This window comes from Filicampus tigris, chromosome 2, assembly GCF_054856515.1.
Source record: "Filicampus tigris isolate MCC_2025a chromosome 2, RoL_Ftig_1.0, whole genome shotgun sequence".
Lineage (NCBI taxonomy): Eukaryota > Metazoa > Chordata > Actinopteri > Syngnathiformes > Syngnathidae > Filicampus > Filicampus tigris.
Genome location: NC_141218.1, coordinates 4,245,193 through 4,261,676, shown reverse-complemented (window position 1 = coordinate 4,261,676; position 16,484 = coordinate 4,245,193). Strand labels below are relative to the sequence as shown.

The window sequence follows — 16,484 nt, the reverse complement described above, 5'->3', positions numbered from 1 at the left end:
CTGATTAAATGCAAAATGTCTGCCAATTCAATCACATCTGTGTAAAGTCCAATTGAAATTGGATGATCTCATACTAATATACAGAATACCTGTACCACAATACCACAAACTTAAAAACAACCTACTCTTGTTTAATGTTTATTTTGTAGATGAGGAGAACAGGGGGAAAGTATACAGTGTAAATCAATGAACAAACATTAAATCAAATTCCATACAAATATATTCAAAAAGTTCTAAATGGTTATAATCATGTTATCATTGATTAAAGCATCACTAGGCATTGTACTTGATAAATTCCTTCTGAGCCCATTTTTTAATTTCAATTTCCTCTTGCAATTTGCCATACTCCTCAGCCAAGGCCTCAAATTCCTTCCCCAAGATCTCAAAGGAGGACAACTTTGACTCCAAAGGCTGTTTCTCCGCCTGGTAGGCTTTCAGCTTTGACTCCAGAGTTTTTCTGCAATTCAGGCATAATAAATAAATAAATAAATAAATAAATAAATAATCACACATTTTTAAAACAGTGCTGTAATATGCAAAATTCAATATCCAAAAACTCATCTTGCCTTATTTCTTGGTGGGCAGAAATCGAGTCAGTTGTGTATGTTTCCAGCTGAATTGCAATCATATCTGCCCTAAAAGGATCAAGGAATAAACAGATAAATTATTTATATATTAAAAACAACAACAACAACAACAACATTGGAAACAGACAAATATTAGAAGATGGTGTTTCAGCTCCTCACATTATTTTTTGCAAGACTAATTCACATTTGCCTTCAAAGTAGTCCAACTTCTTCTTGTCCAAATCAGGCTGGATTTTCAAGCGGTTCTCTAGGATGAAAGACTTAAGGAGCTGGACACAATTTGTCATCTCCTGCAGGGGGGAAATACTTGTTTGAAATACCAATTTGCACACTTTTCAAAACAATATGTAATGAGAGAGTTTCTGTCAAGACTACAAAATGTACTGTAAGGATCCTACAGAAAGGTACAGTTGTGTCTGCCTTTGGAGGAGCGCTCTCTTTTCCCAGGAGTTTTCCTTCAGAGCTTCAATATTTTTTTGGTCTTTTTCCAGTTGCGCAGACAGATGAGACAACTTGGAGGTCTTCAGAGGGTCACTCTGATTCTCTAAAATAAAATGCAATAAATTAAAAAGCAACACTCGACACATACACAATTAGCTAACATCACATTTGTGTGAGAAAAAGGAAGCACACCCCATTCAGGTTGATAGTAGGAGAGGAAACTAAAACATTTTGTCTTGAGGTGTTTCTCCAGTGTTGCAGGCAAAATCTGCTTCATTCTTTGTATATTCTGCAAATTTCAAGCCACATTGGGACAAGGCAAATTATATATTACGTACACAGAAAATCAATCTTTTAACTTAGTGTGTTTTGATCACATACTTTCTCAGAAGGCATGAGTGCCATGACATCTTGGGGGGTCAAACCCAGAATGGAAGGCTGTTCTTTTTTGGTGGTGTTGCTAGGGTCCAGCTCTCTCGCACACTTGGCCACAAGAAGGCACTTCTCCATTGTCTCGTAAAACTGAGAACATGTTTAAAAAAGAAAGAAAAAAAGTGGACACATTTACTGCACAGAACAGAAGAAAGCTCCTGTATAATTGACTCACAGTTGTTTGTTCAAATCTGGGATGTGCTGTACCATGTTCTCGTCAGGTGGTACAGCGGCATGATGTATCCTGACCCTGTGGTCTTGGCTCATCTCCTGCAGCGCTCTGTGGAGGCTCTCAGACTGCAGCCAAATTCGACGCTGGCTCAGCAGTTTCTGGTCAGCCTGAAGAAAAAAAAAGAAAGCGACAAATACTAACGAGGACATAAACATAAACACGTTGCAGGGATGAAAACATGTTACAAATGTAGTTTTATTTTATTTTGTAAATGCTTGAATGTTTATACCCTCTCTAGCTCCGTTTTCAGTGGGGCGGTGAGCCCAGTTTTATCCACATGATGTGCCAGACTGGTCATGAGTTTAAAGAATTGGGGGTTCTGTCTCAGGTCCTCCTCTGTCATGTCACAGAGTGGAAAGGAAGCCAAAACTGTGCGGGAATCCAACGACATACACTTATTACAAGGAATGACTACATTTTATCACAACGGCAAACCAAACAAAACATATTTGTTTTCTCACCTTGTTTATAAACATTGTCTTCGTTTCCAAAAGCCAGTCCACCAGTAGCCACCGATTCATCGCTCATTTTGGGCGGAAATTTGCTTCTTTTTCTCCAGTCTTACGAGGAGGGAAGAAACTTCCTGATTCAAGGAGCGCGCCTGAGGGAAGCCTTCTTATTGGCCAAATAGAGACATGTGGTACTAACAGTGGCGTACGCTGCTTACACCTCTCGCGAGAAGACGCGAGAACGCAACACTGACGCGTGGGAAGTGTTTTTCAGTTGCGTCACGTTTGATTTTCATTCGCAAAAACAAAAAAAAGAGGACTGCCTGAATTGCTTCGACTGCCTTCATTTATGTTAAATTGATTTATGTTTGTACATTGTTTTAATCCCTCAACTAGGCTGTTCCATAATTTTACACCACAAAATGAAATACGCAATCTTTTTATGTTTGTGCGAACGACGTTAATTTTCAAATTGTATTTCCCTCTTAATTTATAACACCCTTCTCTCGCTCTAAACATTTTTTGAATGTTTTGTGGTATTATATCATATTTTACTTTATACATACATTGTGCTGTTTGAAATTTTACTATCAATCACATCGATCAACCATGGCTCAGCTTCAGAAAACAGGTGAGCTGTGATTGGTCGTTACCTGCGCCCTGAGCAACTGTGATGTCATTTTCAGTCGACGGAAGTGACAAAATGGCCGCCCCCTGAAATGGCTAAAAACGGGTGGATTTTGCTGCTTTGATTCATATTCCACAAACGCAATATTAATCAGAATGCCCTGTTTCAAATAGTGGGCCTGCATAGAACATATTTTTGAGAAAAAAAGTTTGGGTTGACTTCCACTTTAAACCAGTGGACACATGAAATATTTCTTCACACTTACCACTGAATATCAATACTGTACATGATTTTATGATTCCTCATTTTTGCTGCTTTTAATAGTACCTTGGAGTCCATGTCATTAGGTAGGAGTTAACTGACATTTTTTGTGTATCTATGAAACATTCCAGGTGGTCATAGACAGCACCTTTGTTTTAATTGGAATCAAAGAAGCTAGCTGTTGTGTCATGTGCATATTTTAGTATTAAAGATTTTTTAAAAATGATAATTAATCTGCCTAAAGAAAAAATCCATAAGGGTCTACACAAAACACCGGACGTATAACAACATATCCTTGTTCATCTATCTATGCCAGCAATGTATAGTGACAGACCACGAGATGCCATACATACAAGACAATACAATAAGAAATGACACGTGCAAACTGTAGATTAAAAAAAAAGATTTTTCATTTTCAGAATACATTATTAATCCCAGTTGTCTGGTTAGGAAGTGTGTGGTTCTAAGTGGATCCAAAGTAGCTCAGATGAAAAATTGTGCCCCCCCAACATTTAAATTGCCCATCCCAGGCATAGTGTCTGCAAAAATTGATCAACATATTCGAATGGCTAAAGTAGTATATTAAAAGTGACCTTTATTTACGCAGGCAGTGATGTAGTAAAATGTAAATTGGGAATTCTTGTTTAGTAGTTTCGTGCCGTCCTTGAATTGTAACTTTTAGGCAAGACAACCCTTTGCTTAAAAAACAACAACAACAACAATAACAACAACAACAACAACAACAGAAAAGAGTTTTTCCTTGCCCTCCTAGGGGTTAAGATCAGCGGATGTCGTTAATATTTGTCCACTGTGGGCATGTGAGGCCCTTTTAGACTTTTTCTGTGATGAAGGGCTACACGAATAAATTTGACTTGACATGAAAATAAGGGGATCCCTTGTTTACCTTTTCATAATATAAAGCCTTTGAATCCTTGAATCATTTGATTCAAAGGGTCTCGACCAATCACAGAGCGCATTTTCGTGATGGGCGGGGCTTTGTTGGGGGTTTGAGGTCATTCAGACCCTCACTGATTCACTCTATCGGCGTGAGTTGGAGAGGGCTGCTAGCTCCACCAAGGTGTCGCCCGCCCGCCGCTCAGTGCACCGCAGACGTCTCCGTTGGATGCCAACATCCGTGAACATTACCCGGCAGGCTGACGGACTGGCTTTCCCCCACAATTATTCAACAACACGACTGCGCCACACTTGAGGCACGGAGGCTACCCGTGGCTAGCATCGAGACTGCCTGGATCAAGGTGTTGATAGTAGCTAGCCTGGCAGCTAATTAACCGTCCTGCAGGAGCGTCGTCGCCGTGCTTCCCCCACCCGGCAAGTCGACACACAACGCAGCCGTGTGTCCGTGCTCTTGCGCCACCGGCGGCATTTGAGACAAGAGTAGAGCCGAACACGGCGCTCTCCGTAAGTGGCGCCTGCGTTGATTTAGTTGACACCACCATCACACCCATCTCCCCCAACCCCTTCACCTCCTGCCCCTCCTCCGTCCACCCGAAACACTGGACATCCACAAGCGGCCGGGGAGCGGCGAACTGCCGGCGAAGCTGGGGGTGCTCTCGTTACCCGACGCGCCCGGAGTCGTAGCGGCTTCAGACAAGCACAGCCGTGGGGAGCTACCGACGAGTATGGACGGGCTGGCCGTGGAAGTTCGCGGCTCGAATGGGGCCTTCTACAAGGTAACCTGGCTCCGGTGAAGCTGATTGCTCGCCACGAGCAAACTTTTGCTCTTGGCAATAACTTAACATGTTGCTCGTTGAACCATAGCGCTGGCGAAACCGTCACGCGGCCACTAGGGCGGAACGAACCCTAGTCGAGTGGGCTTTTGCCATTCTAGGATGCTTTGGCGTCCCGGCACGGTTGGTCATTGTGGGGTGGGCAGCTAGCACGAGCTAGGCGCAGCTAGCGGGAGCTCGTTGCGATTCTCATCACGCTTGTCAACGTGATTTGTGCCCAGTTTCGATATAGGTACACAACGATCCCCATCACACGTGAATGTAATTTCGTGTACATGTAACAACTGTAGTGGAGAATGTATAAGGGGATGCTACATTTCAAGCTAACCAAAGCAAACTGTCGCTTTCAGTTTCAATTCTGCCACACGATTAAGACACATGGCTGTGTGGTCACGTGTTTTGATTTAACTTGAAATGCTTTCTGAGCGAAAGCACAAATACACACATTCATGCCACCAGGGAGGTCTCTCTAAAATGCGTGAGAAGTGTTTTTGACTCATTTTTTGAGTCAATAATGATGTGCAATTGGCAACATTATCCCCTCATTGCTGTTGTAGTCATAACTTTTAGGACATCTCTCATTTGAGTTCTCACTGAATGTCTTGCTTCCCTTCCACACCCATGTGCTCTTCAGCAGCTCAGCGTTGTTGGGTGTTTTGCAGGCCCCTAGCCTAAATTTACTCTCCTTCTGCAGCCTCACCTGTCATTGGCTTTTCACGGGTGACAGTTTGGCCCTGACGCCACATGAGCCCACTTTTGTGGATGATGAATCCGTTTTTTTTTTTTAATGTCGCAATGACTTTCACGTTAACACATCTAGGTGTATTTTCTTACAAGCCTGACAATAGGTTGCCCATGAACGTTTCTCCACATAACGTGCGTCGAGCAGCTGTCCCATGATTTACAGTCTCGTTCACCACATGGTCCCAAAATGTGGTCACTGACTTGAGGACGTGGTGTCATCGTGACATAGCCCCCACCTTTCGAGTCACGCCAGGAAGACGGCCTGCCCGATGCATCCTGATAGCAGTCAATCCGACACGGGCATCTATTTCCTGAAGGAACATCTGTCAATGAAAGTATATGTATATATGTTTTAACCTTGTCACTCTTTCCAGACTGTCAGTAAATGGCAAGTAATTTGTCTCCTGAAGCGAGCAATGCACATTTTCCAACAGGTGAATCCATGACTTGCCAAGGTGGATGTCGCTTATGTCCCTTTATAGGGTAGTGTCACAATGAGGCACACCACAGCCACGCCTACCACTTTGCTCCTGTATTGCCATTGCTCAGCATGCGGGAGTGTCTGCTGAGGTTTGCCACTGCAAATGTTACTCTCCGGTCACAGCGGCGTTCTATTCACATATCCCAGTTGTAGGCCTGCAGTCTCACGAAGGGATTATGTTGTTTGACGCGTGACATTTCCACGCTGACAGAAATCACAGCCAGGCAGGTTGTGTCATTGCTATGTCTCTGCTTTCTTAAAAAAAAAAAAAAGGTCAACCTCCAAATGTTGTTTAGACACAGAATCAAAACATCACGCACATCTCGTTGTCACTGATTGCGGAAATAAAAATACACACCCTCTCTTTCCAACCCCCCCCTCTCTTAGGGATACATCAAGGATGTCCACGATGACTCGCTCACCATTGTGTTTGAAAACAAGTAAGTTTGAATCCCCCACACGTGTGTAAAAGTAGCGGCGATGTGATTGAGTTACCACTACTGGTTCTGGCCGGTTATCTATGCACTCACTACAAAATGTTCCTCTTTGGCACCTGTGCTTGGAATGCAGCTGTCCATACACATCCCTAACAGCCCTTTAGAACCCCCCACCCGCCAATCTTTTAGTGGTTGCCTTCACCCGCCCCACCCGCGCCACCAACATCCTCCTACCAACGCACACTCTGGACCCTTTTTTATCTACTTGGCTCTGAGTGCAGTGCAACGCAGGGTGCCCCTAAAAATAGTGTCTCGTCTAAGGTATGCAGGGTTGGCAGGCGGGGCATGGCAGGCCTGTGCTGTTTTTGGGAAGCACCCCCCACCCTCTGTCGAGACCCCCTTTTACTTTCTCAGAGAGCTTGTTAGCGCAGCTCTGGTTTGAATGAAACACGTGGCAGTTGTTAATCAGACCTTTGCTTACTGTAAAATCCCATGAATAATAACCTCACTCCCTCAAAAAATTAAATTGAGGGCGGGGTGTTACACAGGGGTCTCGATAAGAAACATTTAGATATTTACCACCATCTTGGAGCACATAGGGGTTATTTAAAAAGAAAATAGATTCACTGATTTATCATGCATTTCAAACATAATGGAACTCAATAGGCATCACACACTGTAATTAAAGATACAGCTATTAAAAGCAGTTAGTTAAATAGATTAAAAGCAAAGTAAAAAAAAAATAGCTTGCTAGAATTAAAAGCTAACGGTGCGAAAACAAAATCATGTTTTTAAAAATACTGTGAAAGACCTTAATCATACGTGTGGGAAAAGAGCATAGTTTTCCCAACCCAGAGGGTTGAGGGTTCGATCCTCGGCCATTCTGACCATGTCGAAGCAGTTGCTCCTGATGCCGCGTCATCAGTAGGTGAAAAGCACTGTGAGTACTTAAGGTAGAAAAGTGCTACACAAGTGAAAGCCCATTTTTATCCAGAATTGAAAATCATTATTTTACACTTTATTGCTATGGTTTTAATCTTTACTCATTCATATTCACTCCGATGATAAAGGATACCAGAAACTACTTTTTTAGGGTGATTTTTGGGGAGGTGTATTATACACGGGTTTGTGTTAGAAACAGGCTTTTACTGTGTTTCTTTAGGAGTTAGGAGAAGAAATTAGGCAGTTATACACACACAGCTCAGTTATCTTCCGGAATAATTTATTGAACTTTATGGCAGCCAGACACTTGACAATCCTATTTAGTGTGAAGGCCTTGATCCAATAAAGATTGTCACTCCCGGTGTAGGCGCACATCTTTGAACTTGGCTCAGTATTTTTTTTGTATTATTATTTGATAAGACTTGTTATTGAGCCTGGGAGAAATGCGTGGATTTGCTTTAATTTGTGTTTTTGTCTCACTGAAGCTGGCAGCCAGAGCGACAGTTACCCTTCAGCGACGTGCGGTTGCCACCTCCGGCCGACTACAACAAGGACATTGGCGAAGGAGAGGAGGTGGAGGTAAGGCTCCTGATACCTGCACCCTGTGCCAGTCAAGTTTTTTTTTTTTTTTTTTTTTTTTTCTCTCTCTCTCTCTCTCTCTCTCTTGCAAGCGTCATCATTTGATGAGCATCCACAAATCGATGTGATGTCGTTGTTTTGTCTTTGTCTTTCCTCACAGGTTTACTCCCGGGCTAACGAACAGGAGCCATGTGGCTGGTGGCTTGCCCGCGTCCGTATGATGAAAGGCGAGGTAAATGAAAGCAGCAGTTCATTATATAGCATCTCCTTAAAAGTGGGAGTCAACCCAAGCATATTTTTTTTCAAGAATATGTTCCCAGCAGGCCCACTAGTTGAAACACAGCATTCTGATTAATTTTGCGTTTGTGGAATATAAGTTAAGTAGCAAAATGCACTTGTTTTTAGCCATCTCTGGGGGTGGCCATTTTGTCTTCTGTCGACTGAAAATGACATCACAACTGCTTACAATGATCAATCACAGCTGACCTGTTCTCTGAATCTGAGCCGTGATTGGTCGTTGTGAGCAGTTGTGATGTCATTTTCAGTCGACAGAAGAAAAAATGGCCGCCCCCGGAGATGGCTAAAAACGAGTGGATTAACACTTATTTCACAAACGCAATATTTATCACAATGCCCTGTTTCAACTAGTGGGCTTGCATAAAACATATTCTTGAAAAAAATATGTTTGCGTTGACTTCCGCTTTAAAGGGAAAGTCAACCCCCAAAAAATCTTTGCAATAATATGTTCTATGTGCCTTCACTATTCTAAACACGGCATTCTGAGTAATATTGTGTTTGTGGAATATGGATTAAGCAGCAAAATCCACAAGTTTTTATCCATCCCAGGGGGCGGCCATTTTGTCAAGTTTCTATCAATTGAAAATGACATCACAGTTGCTCAGGTAACGACCAATCACGGCTCACCTGTTTTCTGAAGCTGAGCCATGATTGGTCATTATCTGAGCCCTGGGCAACTGTGATGTCATTTTCAGTCGGCAGCCAGTGGCAAAATGGCTGCCCCAAAGATGGACAAAAACGGTGGATTTTACTACTTAACTGATATTCCGCAAACGCAATATTAATCAGAATGCTGTGTTTAGACTAGTGGGGCTCCAAAAAACATATGATTGTCAAGAAAATTTGGGGGTTGACGTCCGCTTTAAATGTCAGCAAAAAGTTTTGCGTTGACCTTAGAATATTTCTACGTTAATGCTCCTCCCTTTCAGCCCTCTTTTTTTATTTATTTATTTATTTTATTTTTTTTTTTTTTAAACCTCTAAAGGGGAAGTAAACCCCAAAATAAACCCAAAAATAGTGGGGCTGCATAGAACATATTGTAAAGAAAAAAATTTGGGGTTGACTTCTCAATAACTTATTGTAGAATTTTCATAAGTATGACTAGTTGAAGTGTCATTATAATGCCAAATGTGTTTTCTTTTGTTTTTCAGTTTTATGTGATCGAATATGCGGCATGCGATGCCACCTACAACGAGATTGTCACAGCGGAACGCATCAGGCCCCTCAACCCCAACAGCCCTTCCTCGCGAAATTCCTTCCACAAAGTCACTATTGCTGTCCCAGAGGACCTGAGGGACATGTGAGTGTCTTAACTGCTTTTTGTTGCCGGAAGGGATGCTGATGTCTAATCACTCCCTCGTTCTTTTGTCATCAACAGCTGTGCCGGCGACAACATTCATAAAGACTTTAGGAAAGCCATCGGCGCCAACTGCATCTTCTTCAGTGCCCAAACGCATGAGCTCATAGTGCTGGTTCGTACTTGGTCCCCGCGTCAATATTAGCCTCATGTTCCTTCAACAATGTGGCTTTATTAACTCGGTTGAACCCAAGCTATATGATGTCACATATCTGTAATCCTTTTGTGTTTTACCGTCACCAGTCTATAAACGAAACCACGATAAAGCGTGCCACCCTTCTCAGCGACATGCATTTCCGCAGCATCCGTACGAAGCTTATGCTCATGTCCCGTAACGAGGAAGCCACCAAACATTTGGAGGTAAACGATACCTTGGACGTGCTTTCTGCACGAGTCGTCCACCGTTTTTGTTTATTCCCTGACGCCCGCTCTCTTTCAGACAAGCAAGCAGTTAGCTTCAGCATACCAGGAGGAGGTTCGTGTCAGAGAGGACCTGATGGGTCTTGCCATTGGCTCTCACGGGGCCAACATCCAGCAGGCCCGCAAAGTACCCGGTGTCACCGCTATCGAGCTGGAAGAAGAGAGTTGTACCTTCAGGATTTACGGAGAGGTACGGTCAATATTCCTTCCAGAGTTGCTGTTCGGCCTTTGATTTGACTTTGGTGCTGTTTTGCAGACTCCAGAGGCAGTAAAGCAGGCTCGAGAGTATCTTGAATTCAAAGAAGACTATTTTCAGGTACCCAGGGACCTTGTAGGTGAGTGAGAGTACGCTCCCGAAGGAGCTCACGTCGCCGGCGACATCGTCCTCATCGCCACGTCGGACGAGCTCTGATCTCTCGTCTCTCGTGCAGGCAAAGTCATCGGAAAGAGCGGCAAAGTCATACAGGAGATCGTGGACAAGTCGGGCGTGGTCCGCGTCAGGATCGAGGGAGACAACGACAAAAAGCTTCCCCGCGAGGAGGTAGGCAGGCAGGGGGCAGGCAGGGACGACACTGCCGGCAGCAAAGAGGTGAATGGACCGTTGCGCTCGTTTCTCATGTCCACTTTGAAAAGAACAAATGTCTGAAGTGCAGCAGCGGCTCTATGTACCATTTGCTTTCTGCTTTGACACTGGCAATGTTTTCACTGCACTCGATTTATGTTGGCTATTGGCACTTGGCTGTGAGCTTATTTTTGTAGATGACATGTCTGATGGTCTGTAGCTGATAGCGCAGCCTAGTTTCCCTTGTTTTGGTCCAAGCCATATCAAAGAGTGTCCCTGTGTGTTTACTGACATCACCAGGAAAATAAGAGAGACACTTAGCACTGCTCCTCTTTGTTTTTGCTTTCTCTGTATCAGGGCATGGTCCCCTTCGTGTTTGTGGGGACGAAGGAGAACATCAGCAACGCTCAGGCGCTGCTGGAGTACCACGTGTCTTACCTCCAGGTGAGTGTGACACGTGCTGCCCTCTACCGGTGACCAAGATTCTGCAGTGTGTAGGGCTGGCTTTTTTTGTTGCCTTTTTTTTAAGTTAGAGTGTAGTTGTAGAGGGATTCGTATATATGATCACTTGTTTGCTCCCACCCCCCCCGGCCCAGCACCAATCCTGCTGAGTGCGCCACGTTTTGTCCTTACCTCATGTGCTTTTATAAATAGCCCTTCTCTCTGGGATTGGGTGACCGGCATGCTATGAGTTTAGATTACACCTATCTGGACCCTCAGCGCCCAAAATTAGCAGCAGACACCATCCCCCAGTCACTCTTTGTGCCTCATTCCCTTCACAGCCTCCCTTGAGGTACAGCTGTCATTAGCAGACAGCTGTCACTGTAGACACACGCGAGACGCCACGTTGCCCGAGTCCGCCCACTACTTGGATAAGTCGGCGTGGGCGCCGTATTGCGGCAGTCATAAAACACACATCAACCATTACGAGTTGTGACAGCAATGTGTTTGCTGGAATTGTAATACCATTCACATTTAAGCAGAGGTGTCAAATCCAGGTCCAGAAAGTAAAAACCCTGCCACAGTTTGGCTTTAGCCACAGGTGCTTGAAGAGAATACTGCTTCCTCACAAACCGGCATTTGATTGCGCCTCAGCCCCCCCCCCCCCCCCCCCCCTTTAAAAAATTATTTCTTTTATTTTTCCCCGCCATGTTTCCAGGAAGTGGAGCAGCTGCGCCTCGAGCGTCTCCAAATTGACGAGCAGCTCCGCCAGATCGGGGTGGGCTACCGCACGTCTCAGAACCGAAGCGGGCCCGCTGGAGCCGAGCGAGAGAAAGGCTACCAGACCGACGAGAGTAACAACTCGCTCCACGCTTCTCGCACCTACGGGGTTCGCGGCAGGGGGCGCAGGGCCTCCAACAGCATGTACTCTGGATATGGTACGGATGAAAAGCATGACTTCGCTCACTTTCGTTTTACTTCATGGATATTTATTTCTCCGTGAGATGAAAGTGAGTTTACGTTTTCCCCTGCAGGCACAAACTCTGAGCTGTCCAATGCCTCGGAGTCGGAGGAAGTAAACGAGCGTGACCAGCGGGGCCGCGGTATCGGCGGAGAGGAGCGAAGTTCCAGACGAGGCGGTCGGGGCCGGGGCTCCAACTCCGGACGAGGACGCGGCGGGCCAGGGTCCAAATCCGCCAACTCGATCAGCTCAGGTAGCTAGTTAGGAATTGTGCGAGAGCAACGGTTGGCTGCAAAGTCTGTTTTAAATGTGGTTTGTGTGACCGCTGGGTTTTGGCATCTCCAGTGCTGAGGGACCCAGACAGTAACCCTTACGCCCTGCTGGACGGTGAGGGCGAGCTGGCTGACACGGACGCCAGCGAAGGCACGGGAGGAGAGCGCCGGAGACGCTCCCGTCGCCGCCGTAACGACCAGGAGCCTAGTGTGATGGACGCGGCGGCTGAGTCCGACAGCCAGGCCGGGCCCAGTGAGAACGGGCTGGGTGAGAAACTTGCCAGCATTCTCTCAAGCTTGCAGCAACTTGAGGTCCAAAAACTCTTGACTTGTGTGCCCTCATGGGACGTTTAGATGAAGAGGCCCGACCCCAGCGCCGCAACCGAAGCCGCCGCCGCCGCAACCGTGGCAGTCGCCCCGAAGGAGACTCGGCCAGCTGCGATCGGCAGCCGACTGATAGTGGTGAGCTGACAGGTTTTATCTTGATGTTCAATACCGCCGTTTTTTTTCTTCAGACCAATACTTTTGATACATCAAATTTGTATTCAACCAATGATGGATAATATATAGCCCAATATATATGTTTCCCTTAAAATTGCATGAAATTAATGGCATTTTGGCAATCGCATCTTTTGGTTTGTCCATTAAATACAGAAATAAATAAAGTGAAACACAAATACCCAGTGGCCAGTGACACTGGGGGGGACTGCCGAAATGAAGTACGTGACAGACAGGAGGAGGAAGGAAATTCCCAACAATGGCTCTTGTATTTATTTGCTCACCTTGTTTACAACTCAAGCGGTGCACAACATTGGAGTGCAACAAAGCTAGATGCTAATGCTAACGTACCCACGTTGTATCACGTCAGTGATCGGCCACCTCTTAATGAGTTACAAAAGCACACGCACTTCAACTACCGTGATACGCCGCGCAGTAGCAGCCCAGCTTAGTGAAGGCAATTTAAAGTCATAACTTGCCCATTTCTCAACCGATTTTCAGGACTATTGACTATTTTGTCAATGGAAAAACTTGTGCTATCAATACAGAACATGCATCCTGGATTTTTTTTTTCTTGTTTGTTTTTGTGATGTCCCAGAACATGTAACCTGGCAACACTTTGCCCGTACGAGCTTGTATGTCGCTGTAGGCATGGGCGTGTCAAATATTCCTTATAGTTCATATTTACAGTAAAGCCAATCAGTTCCCAGATTGAATTGTGCAATACATAAAATTAATGAGTCATAACGACGTTAATCCTTGTCATATGTGTGTTTGTGTTACTAGTAGTTGAATGTGTCATATTTCACAGAACAGCGTCTGGTATCTTAAAGGGCATATGAGAAATTTGACATGGATACAGTTCACTTAGAAAAATGTTCTATTAACCATGCATGCCAGTTACTTCCTGATAGTGAAACGGCTACAAGCGGGCACCTTGGTATTGGCCGTCATCATAAGTAGGCTACCCAATATCATGAAATAAGGCCGGTATCGGCCTAATACAGATAGCTGGTGTCGATGCTCGATCATTCCTGGTTATATCAGTTCATGTCAGTCCATGCATAGTAGACCCTTGCATTTGTTCTAAACAATTTTAATGATTTAGTGACCGTCGCTGACTACATATCCCGTCCGGAGTCTCAGAGCAGACAGAACCTTCCCTTGAAGGAAAACCACACTGGTCCTGAACCCAAGGTACATGCAGAAAATGCTTTCAAATTATGGGTGTGAATTTCTAATATACTCAATTTTTTTTTCTTCTCCTTCTTCTACACACAGGAGAATGGGACCAGCAGCAAAACGGACGAGCAAACGCCTTCTAAGCGTTCACCCAGCAAAGGCACGACAGCAGCCACCGAGACTGTAACGTTGGTCAACGGCGTCTCGTAATGAGTCCGCCTCACCCCTCGCGAACCCAAGTCTCGAGCAAGACTCCATGGCAAACTGTCCCTGCTTGCATTAACGTAAACCTTAAACAGATGAGTGAAAAGTACCTGACAAAATTCCTGAATCCATACTATGAGAGTGGAAAAAAAACACGACGCATCTACTTAAAAACCCACGGTGTATGCTATATCCTATCTATCAGTACTTAGTGCTTATTTAAAAAATAAAAAAAAAACACAAAAAAAGTAGCTTGCCAAAAAAGAACTGGTGGATACGACTTGAGTTTAAAGGAAAAATACTGAGACGCAACAAAAAGGACTAGATTTTCTCGTCTCTCTTATGTTGGTTTCTTTCATTGTTTATCACTGGTTTGGATTCGGCAGCCTCGGACGCGTCTCTTAACGGCGTGGAGGCGCAAGAGGTGGAAACTGGCGAGTGACACACAAGCAGATAGTCCAACGCGTCGCGGTGTTTATACTCAGAGGCTGGAATATTGATAGACATTGTGCCTTGAATTTGAAAAAAAAAAAAAAAAAAAGTTTTCTTCTTGGTAAGAGAGGTGGGAGGTGGTAGGTTTTTTTTTTTTTTTTTTTTTTTTTTTGGGTCGCAAGGAGAAAACTGACTGACTGAGGAAGTGCTAGAGTCACAAGAGCGAGGAAGAAGGCGGGGGGGGGGGCGCAAGTTAGGTGCCAAATGAGCTGATTTCAAGGCACTTTCCTCATTCCAAATATAATGGACAACGCGGCGGTTCCAAGTGTAGAAACGTTAAAACTGGAGGGCTGAAAATGTAACACAGCCCGGGTCTTATAGCATCGCAAGGCATCCTAATTGATCAGCAACAGGGAGGTGTTGGAGGTGAAGAGTCACGCCTCCTCCTCCTCACCTGTTTTGACGTCCCAAGTGGTGGCTGGGACGCTTTTCTAAATGTGACAAACTGCAGACTTCAACCGTAGAAAACAAAAGAGAAGTAGTGCTAGCTTCCAGCCACAATCTCGACAAACCACAGCTGCCCGCAGCTCCAGATGCACACGGTGGGGCGACCACCTTCGTGGGGGTGTACGCTGCCATTGGCCAAGGCATGGGGGGACTAAGAACTGTGCGATTGGGACAGCTTCAAATGAGATGAGAGCCACATATGCCAACACACACACACACACACACACACACACACACACGCACACAAAAACCAGGCGTGAGGTGATTGGCCGCCTGGCACAAACGTGGAGGGCCGCAACACAATGTGTCCGTTTTGGGTTGGGCGATTGGACTAAGAGGGGGACCCCTCAGTGGCTCTCTGCTCATGTTACCTTTTTTTTGTTGCTATTTCCACATCTTAGAAAATACGAAATAAAAAATGGAAATGAAATCAACCCCTACTCTGGAGATGAACTTTTGATTTCTCTGTCTTGTGGGTTTGCAGTCTATTTTTCTAACTTGCATGACACTTAGGCTAACCATGAGTAGGTGGTGCCTGTCCTGTGCATGAGGAGAGGGTGTTGTAAATTGGACTTACAAAGCCATTGGTTTCATTCAATAGAATTGCTGCTAACGTACACACTGAATGTCCAAGTAGAGCGAGAGAAGGGCAGTTGTTGGTTCCCCGGCTCGCAACTTCCACGCTCTCCTGTACAACATTAGCCGGGCAACGTTTGGACATAACAGGCAAGCATCCACATGACCAAAGGTTTTAATTCAGAGGGCAGATAAACGGGAGTGCGCTTGCATTGATACGACTCGGATGCTGCTAGTTAGGCATTACTCCGCACCTATGTTGTGTTTTTAAGAGTGTGAGAGAGCACTTGTACCTTTTTTTTTTTGTTTCAGTTGCATGTGTGCGAGTTTGTGTACATTTATACCTCATTGTGTGAGTACTGTATTCCCTCCTGTATCTGTAACCCTCACGTCCTGTTGAAAGACTGCTGGCTGCACTTTGTATGTGTGCGCGTGTGCTGGTTGTACAGTTCACTTCTCTGTCAGATTTTGTCTCTGCATTCGTGTACTGATGGCAATAAAGGACTTTTCATTATTTGGTATACAAGTTTGACAAACAAACCCGTGTTTTCATATTTCAATTTGATACACTAATTTTCTATAAATCACAGCGAGTATTTACATTTTCATTAGATTACTTCCAAGGATTACGTTCCTAGGAAATCACAATGTCCCATCCCTGGTGAGCTTGCTTTTACAACAGGCTTACAAACTGACGTTGATGACCTGAATAAGATAAGATAAGAATGCCTTTATTGATCCCACAGTGGCGAAATTTTCATTGGGCATATGTGAAAGATATTCAGTTCAATTAATCAATGATTGCAGTCTTTAA

At 44.7% G+C, this 16,484-nt stretch overlaps 2 protein-coding genes across 3 annotated transcripts; one reads left to right on the top strand and one right to left on the bottom strand.

Annotated features, from left to right (window-relative positions):
• Positions 1–125: 125 nt before the first annotated feature.
• On the bottom strand, positions 126–2,319 carry haus4 (HAUS augmin-like complex, subunit 4). The gene is made up of 9 exons (XM_086021486.1): positions 2,154–2,319; positions 1,922–2,061; positions 1,668–1,799; positions 1,410–1,550; positions 1,221–1,317; positions 986–1,131; positions 747–877; positions 567–635; positions 126–457 (listed from the first exon to the last, which is right to left on the bottom strand). Exons 1-9 carry the CDS (start codon positions 2,218–2,220, stop codon positions 274–276), a joined length of 1,107 nt encoding a protein of 368 aa, XP_085877612.1. The 5' UTR covers positions 2,221–2,319; the 3' UTR covers positions 126–273.
• Positions 2,320–4,034: 1,715 nt separating this feature from the next.
• On the top strand, positions 4,035–16,210 carry fxr2 (FMR1 autosomal homolog 2). Of its 2 annotated transcripts, none has more exons than XM_086023344.1 (17): positions 4,035–4,721; positions 6,391–6,443; positions 7,868–7,961; positions 8,122–8,193; positions 9,410–9,558; positions 9,637–9,730; positions 9,859–9,975; positions 10,055–10,225; positions 10,292–10,370; positions 10,467–10,576; positions 10,955–11,041; positions 11,757–11,976; positions 12,073–12,252; positions 12,345–12,539; positions 12,626–12,733; positions 13,878–13,966; positions 14,051–16,210. In XM_086023344.1, the coding sequence occupies exons 1-17, from the start codon at positions 4,671–4,673 to the stop codon at positions 14,159–14,161; spliced, it is 1,980 nt and encodes a 659-aa protein (XP_085879470.1). In that variant the 5' UTR covers positions 4,035–4,670; the 3' UTR covers positions 14,162–16,210. The 2 variants fall into 2 exon arrangements, with proteins under 2 accessions (XP_085879470.1, XP_085879468.1); XM_086023342.1 differs by having other exon boundaries at positions 4,036–4,721; positions 10,467–10,624.
• The last annotated feature ends 274 nt before the right edge of the window (positions 16,211–16,484 follow it).

Bases quoted from the DNA above. Each gene is read 5' to 3' on its own strand.
- haus4 (XM_086021486.1), bottom strand. From the start codon at position 2,220: ATGAGCGATGAATCGGTGGCTACTGGTGGACTGGCTTTTGGAAACGAA. The intron at 1,132-1,220 runs GTGTGCTTCCTT...ATTTTATTTTAG, and splicing joins CTACTATCAACCTGAATGGG to AGAATCAGAGTGACCCTCTG. The intron at 636-746 runs GTGAGGAGCTGA...TGATCCTTTTAG, and splicing joins TTAGTCTTGCAAAAAATAAT to GGCAGATATGATTGCAATTC.
- fxr2 (XM_086023342.1), top strand. From the start codon at position 4,671: ATGGACGGGCTGGCCGTGGAAGTTCGCGGCTCGAATGGGGCCTTCTAC. The intron at 8,194-9,409 runs GTAAATGAAAGC...TTTGTTTTTCAG, and splicing joins TCCGTATGATGAAAGGCGAG to TTTTATGTGATCGAATATGC. The intron at 13,967-14,050 runs GTACATGCAGAA...TTCTACACACAG, and splicing joins ACACTGGTCCTGAACCCAAG to GAGAATGGGACCAGCAGCAA.